The sequence below is a fragment of the Giraffa tippelskirchi genome, chromosome X (genome assembly GCF_054371585.1).
Source record: "Giraffa tippelskirchi isolate mGirTip1 chromosome X, T2T-mGirTip1v1.2.pri, whole genome shotgun sequence".
NCBI lineage: Eukaryota > Metazoa > Chordata > Mammalia > Artiodactyla > Giraffidae > Giraffa > Giraffa tippelskirchi.
Window position 1 is genome coordinate 49,126,887 of NC_137289.1, and position 16,851 is coordinate 49,143,737.

The 16,851-nt window shown below is 41.8% G+C and overlaps 1 protein-coding gene across 2 annotated transcripts in view; it reads left to right on the forward strand.

Annotated features, from left to right (window-relative positions):
* The window catches only part of GUCY2F (guanylate cyclase 2F, retinal), a 105,597-nt gene that overhangs the window by 21,637 nt on the left and 67,109 nt on the right, over positions 1–16,851 (forward strand). For both annotated transcript variants that reach the window (XM_081566807.1, XM_081566806.1), the window contains exons 3-5: positions 4,206–4,560; positions 6,079–6,163; positions 10,023–10,119. In XM_081566807.1, coding sequence (XP_081422933.1) covers positions 4,206–4,560; positions 6,079–6,163; positions 10,023–10,119 — 537 coding nt within the window. The remainder of the gene's footprint in view (positions 1–4,205; positions 4,561–6,078; positions 6,164–10,022; positions 10,120–16,851) is intronic.

Consider the following 16,851-nt stretch of genomic DNA (forward strand, 5'->3'; position numbering starts at 1 on the left):
ACACTGAACAAATTCAAATATCACTGCTCCTGACCGAGACCTTGGTTTCTTGGACACAAGCTCCAGAAGGCCTAGGGTAGCTAAAATCACTGAAAGTTGCTCAGTCGTATCCGACTCTTTGCAACCCCATGGACTATACAGTCCATGGAATTCTCCAGGCCAGAATACTGGAGTGGGTAGCCTTTCCTTTCTCCAGGGGATCTTCCCAACCCAGGGATCGAACCCAGGTCTCCTGTATTGCAGGCAGATTCTTTACCAGCTGAGCCACAAGGGAAGCCCAAAATCACTGAGTAACAATGAAAGATTAAATCTCAATTATCATTCATTTATTCACAGTTCATTAATTCTGATTCAGGTCTATACAGTAGTCAAAACCAATAGGCTGAGTCACCAGGGTTTCACCATTCTGACCTGTGATATAACAAGGTCATCTGCCTGACAGTAGGTCCCGCTAATCCTGTCTTGCTTCTTTGGAACTATAGTCAGAAGCCAACACAGAGGGTTGTAAAGTGTATTCTTACTTCTCTCGTCCCATCCTCTACTTCTTTTCCTCATTATGTGCAACAGCTGCAACTACAGAGCTTTTGCTACTAATGCTAACAGAGTATGCCTTTGGCTTATGGGAAGGGGCAGTTACCATTGTTGAAGGGCGCAGCAGGTAAAATGGCAACATAAACCAGCTAGAACACAAATATAAGCCCTCACAGCGAGAGTGGGTCATAGTGACAGCCTCTCTTTTGCAAATGAATGCTGTTGCCACAGCTGTGTTCTTTCCCTTAGCTTCAAGTCCCCTTACCATACTTTTGTGGCTCTTTGTGTGTGTGTATGTGCATGTGTGTGTATATGTGTGTGATATGTGGTGGAAGCTAGAGAATCCTGCAGGATAAGCTTGAGATTTCATTCATCTTGGGGAATTACTGTCAGTGAGCTTTAACGGGTCAATCCGAGAGATCTGAGGGCAGCAAGGGTTGGCCAGCTGAAAACCCCATGGGATGGGTCAGCCCAGAGGTGAGGATAGAGTTTTTAAGAGTTCAAATCTTTGCTTTTGGTGGTAGGTTAGATGCAATCCCTTTCCCAGAAGGCTCTGTGCCTTTCGAAACAGAATACTAGCATTCTCCCTGCTTTCAGGGACTTGCTGCCCTGTGGGTTTTTACTCATTTGTTTTACTAGTATTGATTTTATCCTCTACCTGCCAGCCTTCACTTATTGTCATAACCTACCCAAGCCCCAGGGAACAGGCAGACTCTTGCAGAAATCCTAAATACAATTAACTGGAGCATCTGAGAATGTCAGGAGGGAGAGTTAGTGCAGGCCTCTAAAGGGACCTCAGTGTGTGCTAGGCAACTAAGAGTGGGTGCCTTACTGGCAGCACATGTCATCCATTCACCATGCTTATTTCTATAGTGTGTGTTAAGGTAGGGGGGTGAAGGGGATCATTGGAATAAAGCTCAGGAGATTGAGATGTTGGTTTATTCTGTGTTATTAGTTAGCTCTGTTGCTGGGGCAAGGTCTTTGGCCTGAACAACTGGAAGAATGGAGTGGCTTTTAACAAAAATGGGAAAGCCTTGCTGTAAATGGAGCACAAAGATTTGAGGTAAAGATCAGGAGTTTGATTTGGGGTACACTGAAACTTAACATTTAAGCAGAGATACCAAGTAAGCAGTTGACTGTATGAGTCTAGAATTTAGGAAACAGGGCTTAACTGGAAGTGTAAGTCTGAGATTTATGGCATAGAATGATACTTAAAGCCAGGAGAGCAGAAGAGATCACCAAGGGAGTGACTTTAGATAGAGAAGACCAAGGATCAAGGACTGAGCCGTAGGGCACATCAATGATAGAAGGTCAGAAAAATTAAGAAGAACCTATAAACAAGCCAAACAAAAAAGTCTGCAAGCTAAATTGTCTCCCTGGACTAGATCAAGATTTGGGAAGTTTCACAGGAGTTCAGAACTAGAAGAGACCATGGAGAATATGTATTTCAATCAAGAATGCTAAAATAAACAGAATCAACAGACTTGGGTTTTAGTCCTGATTTTGTGCCTAGGTGAGTGACCATGACTTTTGCAGGACATTTGATCCTGTCCCAAATATCCACAAGAAATTTGGTCTACACCAAAATGTCCTTGATATTTGGTCATGACCAAAACATCTATCTACATTTAGTTCGTAATACATTTGGTCCTTGCCAAATGGTCCTTGATATTTGCAGCATCATATAGTCATGTTCAAAACAGCCATACGACATTTGGTCCATGCCAAAAGGTCCTTGATATTTGGTCTTCTCCCCATTTGACATGTACAGAATATGCTCATGGACATTTTGGACAGGAATAAATGGTCTTGCAAATATCAAAGAGCTTTTGATGTGGACCAAAATCTTATGACTGGTTTGCTGTTTTTGTTTGTTGTTTTAGTTACTAAGTCATGTCTGACTCTTGGCAACCCCATAGACTCTAGCCAGCCAGGCTCCTCTGTCTATGGGATTTCCCAGGCAAGAATACTGGAGTGGGTTGCCATTTCTTTCTCCAGGGGATCTACCAGACCCAGGGATTGAACCCTAGGTTCAATCTTTACCACTGAGCCATTTGGGAAGTCCATATGAATGTTTTGAACAGCAAACCAAATGTTTGCTAGTCGACCTTGACCAATCACTTAACTTCTTTGGGACTCCTTTTCATATCTAGGAAGTAAGATAGCTAGACTGGATGACTCCATTCATGATTATGTATCCTCAATTTAGAGAGGAAGAAATTGAAGCCCAGAGAGAGGGAATAGTGACTTGTACAACATATAGCATTAGGAAAAGACCACAGGCTGGTGTGTCTTCTTCTATACTGTTGGTCTTGAATCCTATGTGAATATTAAAATTTCTGGGGAGCTTTTCATAATTCTGATTACTGGGTTTCTAACCTAAAGTGTTTCATTTTGTTGGCTGGGTTGGGTTTGGCATCAGTATTTTTGATATTCCTTGGGTAATACTAGTGTGCAGCCAGGGTTGAAAACACCCTGCTCTACATTTTCAAGGCATAACAGTGTTTTGCTAGCTGCTACACCTCTCTGCATCTTCATTTGTGTTTGAACAAAACCTGATTCACTCAATTTTAAACCCTTTTATTAAAAAAAATATAAACCCTTTTATTCAGATGAAGATTGTTACAGGAGGATAGCTTTCTAGACTTTGTGAAACCAAAGCAGCAAGTATTGGCTTTCCCTGAAGCTCAGTAAAATGGCATGACCATAGCTTTCTTGAACTCCATCCTAGAAGTGAAATGTTATGAAAAACCATGAAGCCAGTGTTGGGGCAAGTCGGGCGGGGGGGGATCATTCACTCTTCTTATCTACCTTTTTGGAAAAAGGATACAAGGTTTGTTCCAAAAATAAACTTTCAAGGTTAATGAGTGAGATATCAGATACAATAAACAAATGTTTTTTTCTTTTATCGTATTTATGTAGGAGGAAGAATTATGTTGTTCACTGTAGCAGCCTTACTGCTTTACAATGGCTTCTCACCAAAGCTTTGCCACTTTGCACAGCAGTAGGTTATGGGGTTTCTTGATTAAAAACCACCTTCTCCAAACACAACAACATTTGGCTCTGTATTCGTGGGTGTGTATGTGTTAATATGCATGTTTGCATGTGTACGTGTGGGGGTACATGTTTAAAACTGTATTGTAGTGTTAACTTTCTCTGGAGTGCATGTGTCTAAGAGAATAACCATTTTGAACAAAGTGGGGACAGAGAGATGGACTATGGAGACACATTATTTACAGCCTTACCACATATACCTACCACTCTAGTAGTGCCAACCAAACGATTTTACCATGCATAATGCCCCAGTAATTATCCTGGTAAATTTCTTTTGAATGCCTCTTGTCTATTTCATACTTTTTTTAGCCCCTTTATAACTCTAAATCACTTTCTTAGTTTAGAAGCATAAAAATATATTGTGTATGACTTGGTTTGCTCATAAAATTGTCATATTTGATATATTTAAAGATGTGAAGGCCTGGGGGAGAAAAACAGAAAAAATCAGGGGAGAAACCAAGCAAGTCCTGAGAAACAATTGTTTTTTTTTTCCCTCTGGGTCTTCAGAGCTCACCTCCACTCAGACGTGCAGCCCATAATAATGAACACAGGGTTGGAATACACTCTGAGATTGCTCTAGGGCAACTAGGGCTCAAGATAATTGTAATTTTTAAAAATAGGTTTCGCCGTTGTTTGGAACCATCTACAATTCAATTTACTTTATCGCACAAGCCATGAATAATGCTATGAAAGAAAATGGATGGGCTAGTGCTGCCAGCCTGGTTCAGCATTCCAGAAACATGCAGTTCTATGGATTCAACCAGTTGATAAGGACAGATTCAAATGGAAATGGAATTTCAGAATATGTAATCCTGGACACCAACTGGAAAGAATGGGAACTCCATAGTACTTACACTGTGGACATGGAAACGGAGCTGCTACGGTTCGGAGAGACCCCTATTCACTTTCCTGGTGGCAGGCCCCCTCGAGCAGATGCAAAATGCTGGTTTGCAGATGGGAAGATCTGCCGAGGAGGTAAGGAATGGAAAATCACAGGTAGTCAATTTGGCTCAGCTTGGGTTACAGGGAACCTGTTTAGGGGAAGGTATGTTTTAATATTGGGACACTCAGAGAATCAATGATTTGCAGTCAGGTGACATAAACAGCTTGGAACTCTATGTAGTTAATTTAAAATAATAAGGACAATGAGAGGTACTCTGCAGCCTTGAATAACCATCCACAATTTAAAAGCTGCCCACAGTCTTTTTTTTTTAATTACTTTATTTTCTATTTGTTAACTTTACAATATTGTATTTGTTTTGCTATACATTGACATGAATCCACCATGGGTGTACATGTTTTCCCCTTCCAGAACCCCCCTTCCACCTCCCTCCCCACCCCATCAGTCGTTTTTAAAAGGATCCCACTCCCAAATAGGTTTTTCTAGTAAGAGGAAGGCATGATGCTTTATCTTGGTCTTTTGTATGCTATGATATGCAATTGTTTCCCTTGCTAGAAAATTCACCTGTCCTTCTCTTGATGTATCCAAATCCTGTCAGTCGGGTTCCACCACGGAAATACAATTTCTCCACCCTCTTCTCTCTGAACTCCCATTGAACTAAAAGTCTGTACCTCACAGCTTAGCACAAAATTGCTCTCCAATTGTTTCTTGTGTATTGATTGTGTCTCTTCCTCCCAAATGGACTGCTCCTGGAGGGCAGGGACCAGAGCTAATAATTCTTATGTCCCACCTCCAACCACCCAACACGGTCGGCATCCCATAATACTGGCAGTTTGATTGACTGATGGAAACCCTCTAGTTTGTGGAAGTGGGGAAACTCCATCAAATCTCTGAGAGCCAGAGGGGAAATTTGGAAGGATCTATATTATTCCTATGCAGGTATACCCCACACCTTTCTAAAACCAAATGCATTTATTTGCATTAGACTTCAGCTTCTCTTTTGCTTTAGCACCTCGGTACCTCTTCACTTGCATCATTTCCCTCTGAAATCTTAGTAATCCATCCAAACACTTAGCTTTTGCAGAGGACAATTTACATCCTAATGAAAACACTAATTATCAAAACCAGGCTCACCCTTGAAGGACAAGTGCTACGTTTTTCATCTATAACTCACGAGGTCTGTGGGCTCGGGTGGATTGAAAAGATCTTTTATTTTATGAAGGCAACATAATACCCTTCACAGGTGAGATAACATATTTATTCTCAAGAACTCTATCGCTGTTCAACTTAAATTAAGGTACTCAAAGTTTTTCATTCGTGAACTTTTTTCTCCAAAGAAACACTCGGGTCAGCCTTCATTCATGTAATTTGTTATTGTCAGAGTGGTGAGTAGTTTTGCTTCAGAAGAGTGGAATTGCTTTCTTTGTCCATAAAGTCAACAAGACAGACTGTGTTGGAGAAGAATAGAAATAAGTTAGGTAGATGTAGCTTGATTTTAGAGTCACCAGAAAACACGAGGAGTCACTCTGTGGTGCCCTTTATTTACAGCCTCTTTCTGATGCCATTCTTCCCCTTCCTCTTCCTCTCTGCAGGCATCAACCCTACCTTTGCTGTGATGGTCTGCCTTGCTTTGCTTATAGCCCTGCTATCTATTAATGGATTTGCTTACTTTATAAGGTACACTTTTTTTTTTCTTTTTGTATATAAAACTACAAGCCCATAATAGCCTTGTTAATATTGATTTCTGGGAAGTCATGTTTCAGTACAATTGCCTCATTACATGACCCACTGATTTTCTTTTTTCCATAGTGATTTACCGGCCCCATTTAGAGTGAAGTGTTTTCATGTTGCCAAGAATAACTTCCTCAGCTGTGTTGTCAGTGTTGTTGCCTGTGAGTAGATCTGGCTCTCAACACTATCATGAAATAAGAGAGCTAGTACTTTAGGGTCTGCCTACCCCCCATCTGTGCTCCCTTTTCCACTGGCAGAGTCTCCTATAAACTCTTCCCTCCACAAGTGGTATGGACTGGGATATTTTAACAAGTTCCAAGAATTAGGCAAACTTCGGCTAGAATCTAAGATTTAGGAATAATGGTATGAATTTACAGGACTGTAGAGGGGATTAAATAAACTGAAGCCAATAAAGTACCCAGAACAATACCTGCCTCACAGTAGGTGCCCAAGAAATGGTAAATCTCAACTCCTTCTCAAGCACATGGAACTCTCCTGCTGATTGTTGGGAACCCAGAATCCTTGCTTTGAGAGTCATCACTTTTGCCCAGGGTATTCTATTGCAGATTTTTACTATCATTCTTCCTTGGACAAAAGCTGTCCTAGCTAATCATCACCATCATCATTACCATCAAGTCTTGATCTTTCTTCTTCAGATCCTTAAATTCATGACCAACTACTCTGATGAACTCTGAATTCAGGATCAGGGATAAATGGCTTAAGATGGCTTTATAATATGACACTCCTTTCTTATAATCTTTGCACTTTAACAGTTGGTTCCTCCCCACAGTAGGATGATTTTGGAAAAATTAAATCAACCACAACCCTCCCACATTACCCTTTCTACTCTGCAAACCGCACCTTTGTTATCTCTTTGTAAGGGTGGTCTTAACAACAATATGACAAGAACTTGGTGGGGCGTGGGATGGAGCTATTTGGGCAAATTTCAAGGAAAAAAGTATCTATAAAGTGTCTTAAGTATAATTTGGACAAGACACTGAATTTCTCTTGGCCAGAATTTTCTCATTTGTAAAATGAAGGAATTGGATTAGATGGTCTTTAAGAGCCCTTCCAGCTCTGATATTGTAACAAGTATGTAAAATCCTGGGTTGAAACTGACAGGTGTTATTCCTAGTGTTTAGTATGTTAGCGTCACTGTGAAAAACCACTATTATCCGGTCTCCCCAGTATTAGAGACGTGATAAAGCCACACAAAGTTATAGGTAGCTTATGAATTGTTAGAGCACACTGGATAAATATGATAGTTTAAAGTTTTTCTTTTGATTTCTGTGACTGTGACATACCCCTACTCAGAATAGAAATTTAATGTTTAGCTGCTGCCAAGGAATAAAGTATTTAATTAACATCATGAGCTACTTTTAGTGAACATAAGTGCCCTCCAATCAAAATCTTCCCCCTCTAGAGAGATTTGAAGAGGAGTAGGCTTTGGCTCCCCAGTGGCAAAAGATGCCATGGCAGGGTGGAAAATGGAGTCACTCAGCTGCTTATGTTATTTGACAACTGCCTCCCGCCCCCTGCAAATGACTGATCTGACTGGTCTTTCCCATGAAATGGACTGTTCTTTGGGCTCAGAGGGAGCCTGACCTGTAATTCTTAGGGAGGGAAGAAAAAAATCATGGTGGGGGGGGAGGTATTTGTTTGGAGCTTGTAGGCTGAAGGGCAAAGAAGACCAGAGAGGGAGATGATTGGAGAGGGACATGATTAGAGAGGAAAATGATTGGAGAGGAAAATGAGTTTGAGACAATTGGTACTTCAAGTGGTCACAGAAAACTCAGAGACGGGAGAGAGGCACATCATTTCCCAGAGCCACTTGGGTCTTGGTTCTTCAGCTAACAAAGCACAAAAGATGCCCTCTCTTCACTGCCTTCCTCCCTCTCTGCCCACCACGGCTGCAATCAGAAGAGCTGAGCGGCTGATGAGTTTCGGTAATAGATGGTGATTACTTGCAGGAGAGTGGCTCTCTGTTCCTTCCTTTTCTCTGTGTTTTGATTGTTTAAGTTTTTTTTTTTCTTTTCAAAAAGAAAGACGTGCAAAGAACCCAACCACCCCAAAACAAAGGATTCTTTGAACTCCTCCTTTCTCTCTACTCTGAACCAGATTGCCTCGCCTTTCTATAAAGCTCTCCCGTGCTTTGTAATACTAATGATGATAATGGTAATAATGAGCTCTTATACTTTCATAATGCTTCATGCTTTTCAGAGCACTTTCACATATATTATCTCATTTGATTTTCAAAACAACTCTATAAAGCGAGTAATGCAAGGACTATTATCCTGCTGGAGAGATGAGGACACTGGTGCATGAAGAGGTTAAATTATTTATCCAAGGTTATCTGGTTAATTAATGACAGAATCTGCACTGACTCTCGATCTCTGGATTGAGGGGTCCAGTTTTCTTTCTACTAGAGTGTATTCTGTAGCATGATTATTTTTACAGGTGTGCCTGCCTTAAGACAATTCATCGCACATATGAAATAGATAAGTTAGGGAGTGATGCTTTACTTTGCCAAAAGATTCATGCACTCTACCCAAGAATTCACTACAGGGCTCTTTTAATTTTCTCTGCAGGGCAGCAGCTCCCACAGTGATAAGGGACATATTTGTTGGCAGACAATTAGAAACACATTAATTGTTTGTTTACGAATCAGTGGAATCACTGAGAAAAACTGTCTGGGTTGTTGGTACTTAAAGCTACAGTGACACCTTAGACTTCTTAGAGCAACCTGACAAAGCATTTTTTTTTTTCCTGACAAAGCATTTTGATTCAGTGATTGTTACCCCCATTCTGGCTATCTGCTTTAAATACATTCCACAGGGTGACCATTAAGGGGCTATGGAAAAAGTGAATCCAAACTCTAGCTATCAGAGCCCCCAAGATGAAACAGAACAAAACAACCACACGAACTAATCCAAGATTCCCTCGAGATCCTCAAGTTGCCTAGTTAGCTCAGCTGAGGACCTACCTGACTGTGTGGGTAGACATCATAAACTTCTGTGTCTATTAATTGATTTGTAAGAAATAATTGCATTCACCGCAAATTAATGGGCATGTTTGGAGAGAATTAGGTTTAAACTGTGTCTATGTAATGCTCAGACAAGAGACCAATTCAGTCAAAGGAAAAAAAAAAACAAAAAACCAGTCAGCCCATTTGTTTGGAATCATGTAGACAAAGCAGCCAACTGATTGAATTTTTCCACTTTTCAACCTGTTGCTTTGGCAACACGTAGATGCAACTTTGCAAAACAAGTGGTCTTGTGGGCAGGAATCTGGGCCCACAGCCAGACACCCAGGATTCAAGCCCCAGCTCTGCCTCAGGCAATAGTATCTCACACAATTTGCTTAATTTTGTTTTGTTTCTTTAATATTTTTTGTATTTTTAGAATTGGGATTAATGATTCTTGGCCCTGGTATTATTAGAATATATACTATGGCAAATGAGAAAAGGTGTTGTATTCTTTAAAAGTATTCAGAGGTGTTGTTTTGAATGTGCCCTTGATATGGAATCACTGTTTTAGTAGTCTGAGATACCCATCCCTATGCAGTACCCTCCCTTCTGATACCTCTTTAATAGCATTTTCACTTTTCTCTTTTGGTCTTTATAATATTGCAAGTTATGAGGCCCAGACTTGCTCTCTCTTTTCTGTGGATACTGTGGTAAACATCCCTGTGTGTTTATCCTCTCAATTATCTTGTATATTTTTTAACTTCTATCATAGGGCAGATTTACCCCCTGGTTTGCAAAATATCCAACCCCCATGAACTTCTGACTTTATGCTTGTTTCAGACATCGTATAAATAAAATCCAGTTGATTAAAGGACCCAACAGAATTCTACTGAATTTGGAGGATGTGACATTTATCAATCCCCACTTTGGCAGTAAGGTAAGGAGCATCCTTTTCTCTTATTGTGTGGCCCTTGGTGGAATCCTCAAGCCACAGGTGACTATCAGGCACTTCGCATGTTGCTAGGCTGAATTGAAATGTGCTGTAAGAGTAAAATACGTGTTGGATTTAGAGGATAGTATAGAAATATGTAAAATATTTCATTCTAATATTTCAAAATATTAATGACATGTCAAAATGATAATACTTTGGATATATTGGGTTAAATAAAGTGTATTACTATATTACTTGGAAGGAAAGCTATGACAAACCTGAACAGAGTATTAAAAAGCAGAGAATCACTTTGCCGACAAAGGTCCAAATAGTCAAAGCTATGGTTTTTCCAGTAGTCATGTACAGATGTGAGAGTTGGACCATAAAGAAGGCTGAGTGCCAAAGGACTGATGCTTTCAAATTGTGGTGCTGGAGAAGACTCTTGAGAGTCCCTTAGACTGTAAGGAGATCAAAACAGTTAATCCTAGAAGAAATCAACCCTGAATACTCATTGGAAGGACTGTTGCTAAAGCTTAAGCTCCAATACTTTGGCCACATGATGCAAAGAGCCAACTCATTGGAAAAGACCCTGATGCTGGGAAAGATTGAGAACAGGAAGAGAAGGGGGTGACAGAGGATGAGATGGTTGCATGGCATCACCAACTTAATGGATGTGAGTTTGAGCAAACTCTGGGAGATAGTGAAGGATAGGGAAGCATGGAGTGCTGCATGGGGTCTCAAAGAGTCAGACATGACTGAACGACCAACTCAACAACAACATTACTGAAATTAATCTCATCTGTTTTTTTAGGTTTTTAAAATGTGAGTACTAGAAAACTTAAAAGTACACATGTGGTTCATATTACATTTCTGTTGGATAGTGCTGGCTTAGAACAGTTTTGAGAAAGTGAAGTACTTTGAACAATAGGGTAGCAATGACTTTATGTAGCCCTTTTTTGTACATTTGGACTCAACATGTGATTGCTAATTCCCCAAGGGTGGAGGTACATCTTCTGTTTTTAATGTCAGCCATAGCACCTGATGCGGTGCTGATAGTTTAATAGGTGCCTGTAAAAGCTTGGTGGATCAATCAACTAGCGAAAGAGATTTGAGTGTCACAGGGAGGTGTTCTGATTGTGATTGTGTTGTATTGGCTATTTATATTTAATGCCTGCTACTATGTCCTGAGTTAAATTCATCTGAGTTAAATTCACCCATTCCAGTCCATCTTAGTTCGCTGATTCCTAGAATGTCGACGTTCACTCTTGCCATCTCCTGTTTGACCATTTCCAATTTGCCTTGATTCATGGACCTAACATTTCAGGTTCCTATGCAATATTGCTCTTTACAGCATCAGACTTTGCTTCTATCACCAGTCACATCCACAGCTGGGTATTGTTTTTGCTTTGGCTCCATCCCATCATTCTTTCTGGAGTTATTTCTCCACTGATCTCCAGTAGCACATTGGGCACCTACCGACCAGGGGAGTTCATCTTTCAGTGTCCTATCTTTTTGCCTTTTCACACTGTTCATGGGGTTCTCAAGGCAAGAATACTGAAGTGGTTTGTCATGCCCTTCTCCAGTGGACCACATTCTGTCAGACCTCTCCACCATGACCCATCCATCTTGGGTGGCCCCACATGGCATGGCATAGATTCATTGAGATAGACGAGGCTGTGGTCCGTGTGATCAGATTAGCTAGTTTTCTGTAATTTTAGTTTCAGTGTGTCTGCCCTCTGATGCCCTCTCGCAACACCTACCGTCTTACTTGGGTTTCTCTTACTGTGGACGTGGGTATTTCATCACGGCTGCTCTAACAAAGTGCAGCCGTTGCTCCTTACCTTGGACAAGGGATATCTACTCACGACGGCCCCTCCTGACCTTGAATGTGGAGTAACTCCTCTCGGCCCTACTACACCCACGCAGCCGCTACTCCTTGGGCCTGGGGTAACTCCTCTCGCCGCCGCCCCCGGCCCCTGGCCCGGCCTAGCCCCTGTCGGCTGCCGCCCCCGGCCCCCGGCCCGGGCTAGCTCATCTCTGCCAGAATGGGTGAATTTAATTCAGATGACCATTATATCTACTACTGTGGGCAAGAATCCCTTAGAAGAAATGGAGTAGCCATCATGGTCAACAAAAGAGTCCGAAATGCAGTACTTGGATGCAATCTCAAAAACGACAGAATGATCTCTGTTTGTTTCCAAGGCAAACCAATCAATATCACAGTAATCCAAGTCTATGCCCTGACCAGTAACGCTGAAGAAGCTGAAGTTGAACGGTTCTATGAAGACCTACAAGACCTTTTAGAACTAACACCCAAAAAAGATGTCCTTTTCATTATAGGGGACTGGAATGCAAAAGTGGGAAGTCAGGAAACACCTGGCGTAACAGGCAAATTTGGCCTTGGAATACAGAATGAAGCAGAACTGGTCATAGCAAACACCCTCTTCCAACAACACAAGAGAAGACTCTACACGTGGACATCACCAGATGGTCAACACCGAAATCAGATTGATTATATTCTTTGCAGCCAAAGATATAGAAGCTCTATACAGTCAGCAAAAACAAGACTGGGAGCAGACTGTGGCTCAGATCATGAACTCCTTATTGCCAAATTCAGACTTAAATTGAAGAAAGTAGGGAAAACCACTAGTCCATTCAGGTATGACCTAGATCAAATCCCTTATGAGTATACAGTAGAAGTGACAAATAGATTTAAGGGACTAGATCTGATAGGCAGAGTGCCTGATGAACTATGGACAGAGGTTCGTGACATTGTACAGGAGACAGGGATCAAGACCATCCCCATGGAAAAGAAATGCAAAAAATGCAAAAAAGCAAAATGGCTGTCTTAGGAGGCCTTACAGATAGCTGGGAAGAGAGGAGAACCGAAAAGCAAAGGAGAAAGGGAAAGATATTCCCATCTGAATGTAGAGTTCCAAAGAATAGCAAGGAGAAACAAGAAAGCCATCCTCAGTGATCAATGCAAAGAAATAGAGGAAAACAATAGATTGGGAAAGACTAGAGATCTCTTCAAGAAAATTAGAGATACCAAGGGAACATTTCATGCAAAGATGGGCTTAATAAAGGACAGAAATGGTATGGACCTAACAGAGGCAGAAGATATTAAGAAGAGGTGGCAAGAATACACAGAAGAACTGTACGGAAAAGATCTTCACGACCCAGATAATCACGATGGTGTGATCACTCACCTAGAGCCAGACATCCTGGAATGTGAAGTCAGGTGGGCCTTAGAAAGCATCACTACGAACAAAGCTAGTGGAGGTGATGGAATTCCAGTTGAGCTATTTCAAATCCTGAAAGATGATGCTGTTAAAGTGCTGCCCTCAATATGCCAGCAAATCTGGAAAACTCAACAGTGGCCACAGGATTGGAAAAGGTGTTTTCATTCCAATCCCAAAGAAAGGCAATGCCAAAGAATGCTCAAACTACCACACAATTGCACTCATCTCACACACTAGGAAAGTAATGCTCAAAATTCTCCAAGCCAGTCTTCAGCAATATGTGAACCATGAACTTCCAGATGTTCAAGCTGGTTTTAGAAAAGGCAGAGAGGAACCAGAGATCAAATTACCAATACCCGCTGGATCATCGAAAAAGCAAGAGAGTTTCACAAAAACATCTATTTCTGCTTTATTGACTATGCCAAAGCCTTTGACTGTGTGGATCACAATAAACTGTGGAAAATTCTGAAAGAGATGGGAATACCAGACCATCTGACCTATCTCTGGAGAAACCTGTATGCAGGGCAGGAATCAACAGTTAGAACAGGACATGGAACAACAGAGTGGTTCCAAATAGGAAAAGGAGTTACGTCAAGGCTGTATATTGTCACCCTGCTTATTTAACTTATATGCAGAGTACATCATGAGAAACGCTGGGCTGGAAGAAGCACAAGCTGGAATCAAGATTGCCGGGAGAAATATCAATAACCTCAGATATGCGGATGACACCACCCTTATGCCAGAAAGTGAAGAAGAACTAAAGAGCCTCTTGATGAAAGTGAAAGAGGAGAGTGAAAAAGTTGGCTTAAAGCTCAATGTTCAGAAAATTAAGATCATGGCATCTGGTCCCATCACTTCATGGGAAATAGATGGGGAAACAGTGTCAGACTTTATTTTTTTGGGCTCCAGAATCACTGCTGATGGTGACTGCAGCCATGAAATTAAAAAACGCTTACTCCTTGCAAGGAAGGTTATGGCCAACCTATATATCATATTTAAAAGCAGAGACATTACTTTGCCAACAAAAATCCATCTAGTCAAGGCTATGGTTTTTCCAGTGGTCATGTATGGATGTGAGAGTTGGACGGTGAAGAAAGCTGAGCACCGAAGAATTGATGCTTTTGAACTGTGGTGTTGGAGAAGACTCTTGAGAGTCCCTTCGACTGCAAGAAGATCCAACCAGTCCATCCTAAAGGAGATCAATCCTGGGTGTTCATTGGAAGGACTGATGTTGAAGCTGAAACTCCAATACTCTGGCCATCTCATGCGAAGAGTTGACTCACTGGAAAAGACCCTAATGCTGGGAAGGATTGGGGGCAGGAGGAGAAGGGGACGACCAGGGATGAGATGGTTGGGTGGCATCACTGACTCGATGGACATGGGTTTGGGTAAACTCCCGGAGTTGGTGATGGACAGGGAGCCCTGGCGTGCTGCAATTCATGGGGTCGCAAAGAGTCGGACACAACTGAGCGACTGAACTGAACTGAACTGAACTATGTTCTGGCCTTGGGCCAGGTTTTGTAAGAGATGGCACATAGTCCCTGCCTTCATGGAGATTACAGTTACGTCAGAGAGACAAATTATACCATACAGAAGAGTCAGTAGATGTCATGTTGCACAAAGGACACCAGACATATGGTAGAACTTCAGAGGAGATAGATTACTGGAGGAAGACTTCTCAGAGACCCAGAACCAAATCTGGTTCTTAAAGAAGGATGGGCTTTGTCTAGGTCCCAGGTCACAAACTGGTAACCACTTTTGTTTGATCTTTATGGTTATAAAAATTGTAGCCAGAATTTTGGAATCATGAGGTTACACATAAAATCTTGGATTTCTGGGTATCCCTTACAAGTTGAAAGATCTATCAACTTTGGATATCATTGTGGCAATTGGCTGGAACTCTGCAGTAGTTGGCCATTTTGGAAAAATTTGCAAAAACTGTGTCTGCTGTTTGACACAGTTTCCATTGCACTCCATTTTCTTCTGCTCAGCTTATTGGGGCTTCTCTGATGGCTCAGCACGTAGAGTCCATCTGTGATGGAGGAGACACAGGAGGTGCAGGTTCAATCCCTGGGTCAGCAAGACCCCCTGGAGGAGGAAATGGCAACCCACTCCAGTAGTCTTGCCTGGAGAATCCCATGGACAGAGGAGCCTCACAGGCTATGGTCCATAGGGTCACAAAGAGTCAGACACGACTGAGCCATTAAGCATGCATGCACTCAGCTTATTTCATCAATTTATATTACCTGCCTGGCTCCTATAGGCATCCTAGGCAGAGAAAACAGCATAAAAAAGAGTTTGGGAAAGAGAATGTATAGGGAAGAGTTTTGTTGAATTTAGCTAGTAGTGGGAGAGTGTGCCTCTTTGTAGGGCTTCCCAGGTGGTGCTAGTGGTAAAGAACCCACCTGCCAAAGCAGGAGACCTAAGAGACACAAATTCGATCCCTGAGTTGGGAAAGAGGGCATGACAACCCACTCTAGTATTCTTGCCTGGAGAATCCCATGGACAGAGGATCCTGGCGGGCTACAGTCCATGGGGTCACAAAGAGTCAGACATCACTGAAGTGACTTAGCACATAAGCATGCACATGCCTCTTTGTGCCCAGTCTGTGTGGTTGAAATAAAGACAGTAGTCTTTGCAAATTCTAGCATGGTGGTGGCAAGATGTCCGGAGAGGATGCAAACACCTCACATTGCCCCCGTGTGCTATTTTTGCTACACCAGCATACAAGATCTGAGAAATAATTATCTCTGCGATAGAACTGATCATTTGCCTAAATGTGACACTAAAAAGCGTCCTTTAGCTAGTTGTCTGAGTGAGAATGGATTTACAGGATAATACCTTGTGCATCTGGAATCAAATGAAATGTTCAGCTGTTTGCTTTAAGTCTCAATTACAACCCTAACCCTTAAGTGGTTAAATCACCGGATCCTTTTGTAAGGTTGACATCATGTTCCTGGAAATGTATTGCTGAATACCAAAGTGATCGCAGTGGCTGAAAGGTATATTCTATTCTTATGCCATCAAAGCATGTTGACGTTAGTCTCTAATTTTGAAGCCATTAGAGGACCCTGGAACTCATGTGGTGTAACTTGTCTAGATTTTTCATATTCAATATGCTGCTGCTGCTGCTAAGTCGTGTCAGTCGTATCCAACTCTGTGCGACCCCATAGACGGCAGTCCACCAGGCTCCCCCTTCCCTGGGATTCCCCAGGCAAAAACACTGGAGTGGGTTGCCATTTCCCTCTCCGATGCATGAAAGTGAAAAGTAAAAGTGAAGTCACTCAGGTGTGTCTGACTCTTAGCGACCCCATGGACTGCAGCCTACCAGGCTCCTCTGTCCATGGGATTTTCCAGGCAAGAGTACCGGAGTGGGTCACCAGTGCCTTCTCTGCATATTCAATATAGCTTGTATGAAATTTCCCACCTCAATTAGAAAGGGTAGATACTGAAGTACAAGCTCTAAACCACGCCAAATAGATAACCTAATAACTAA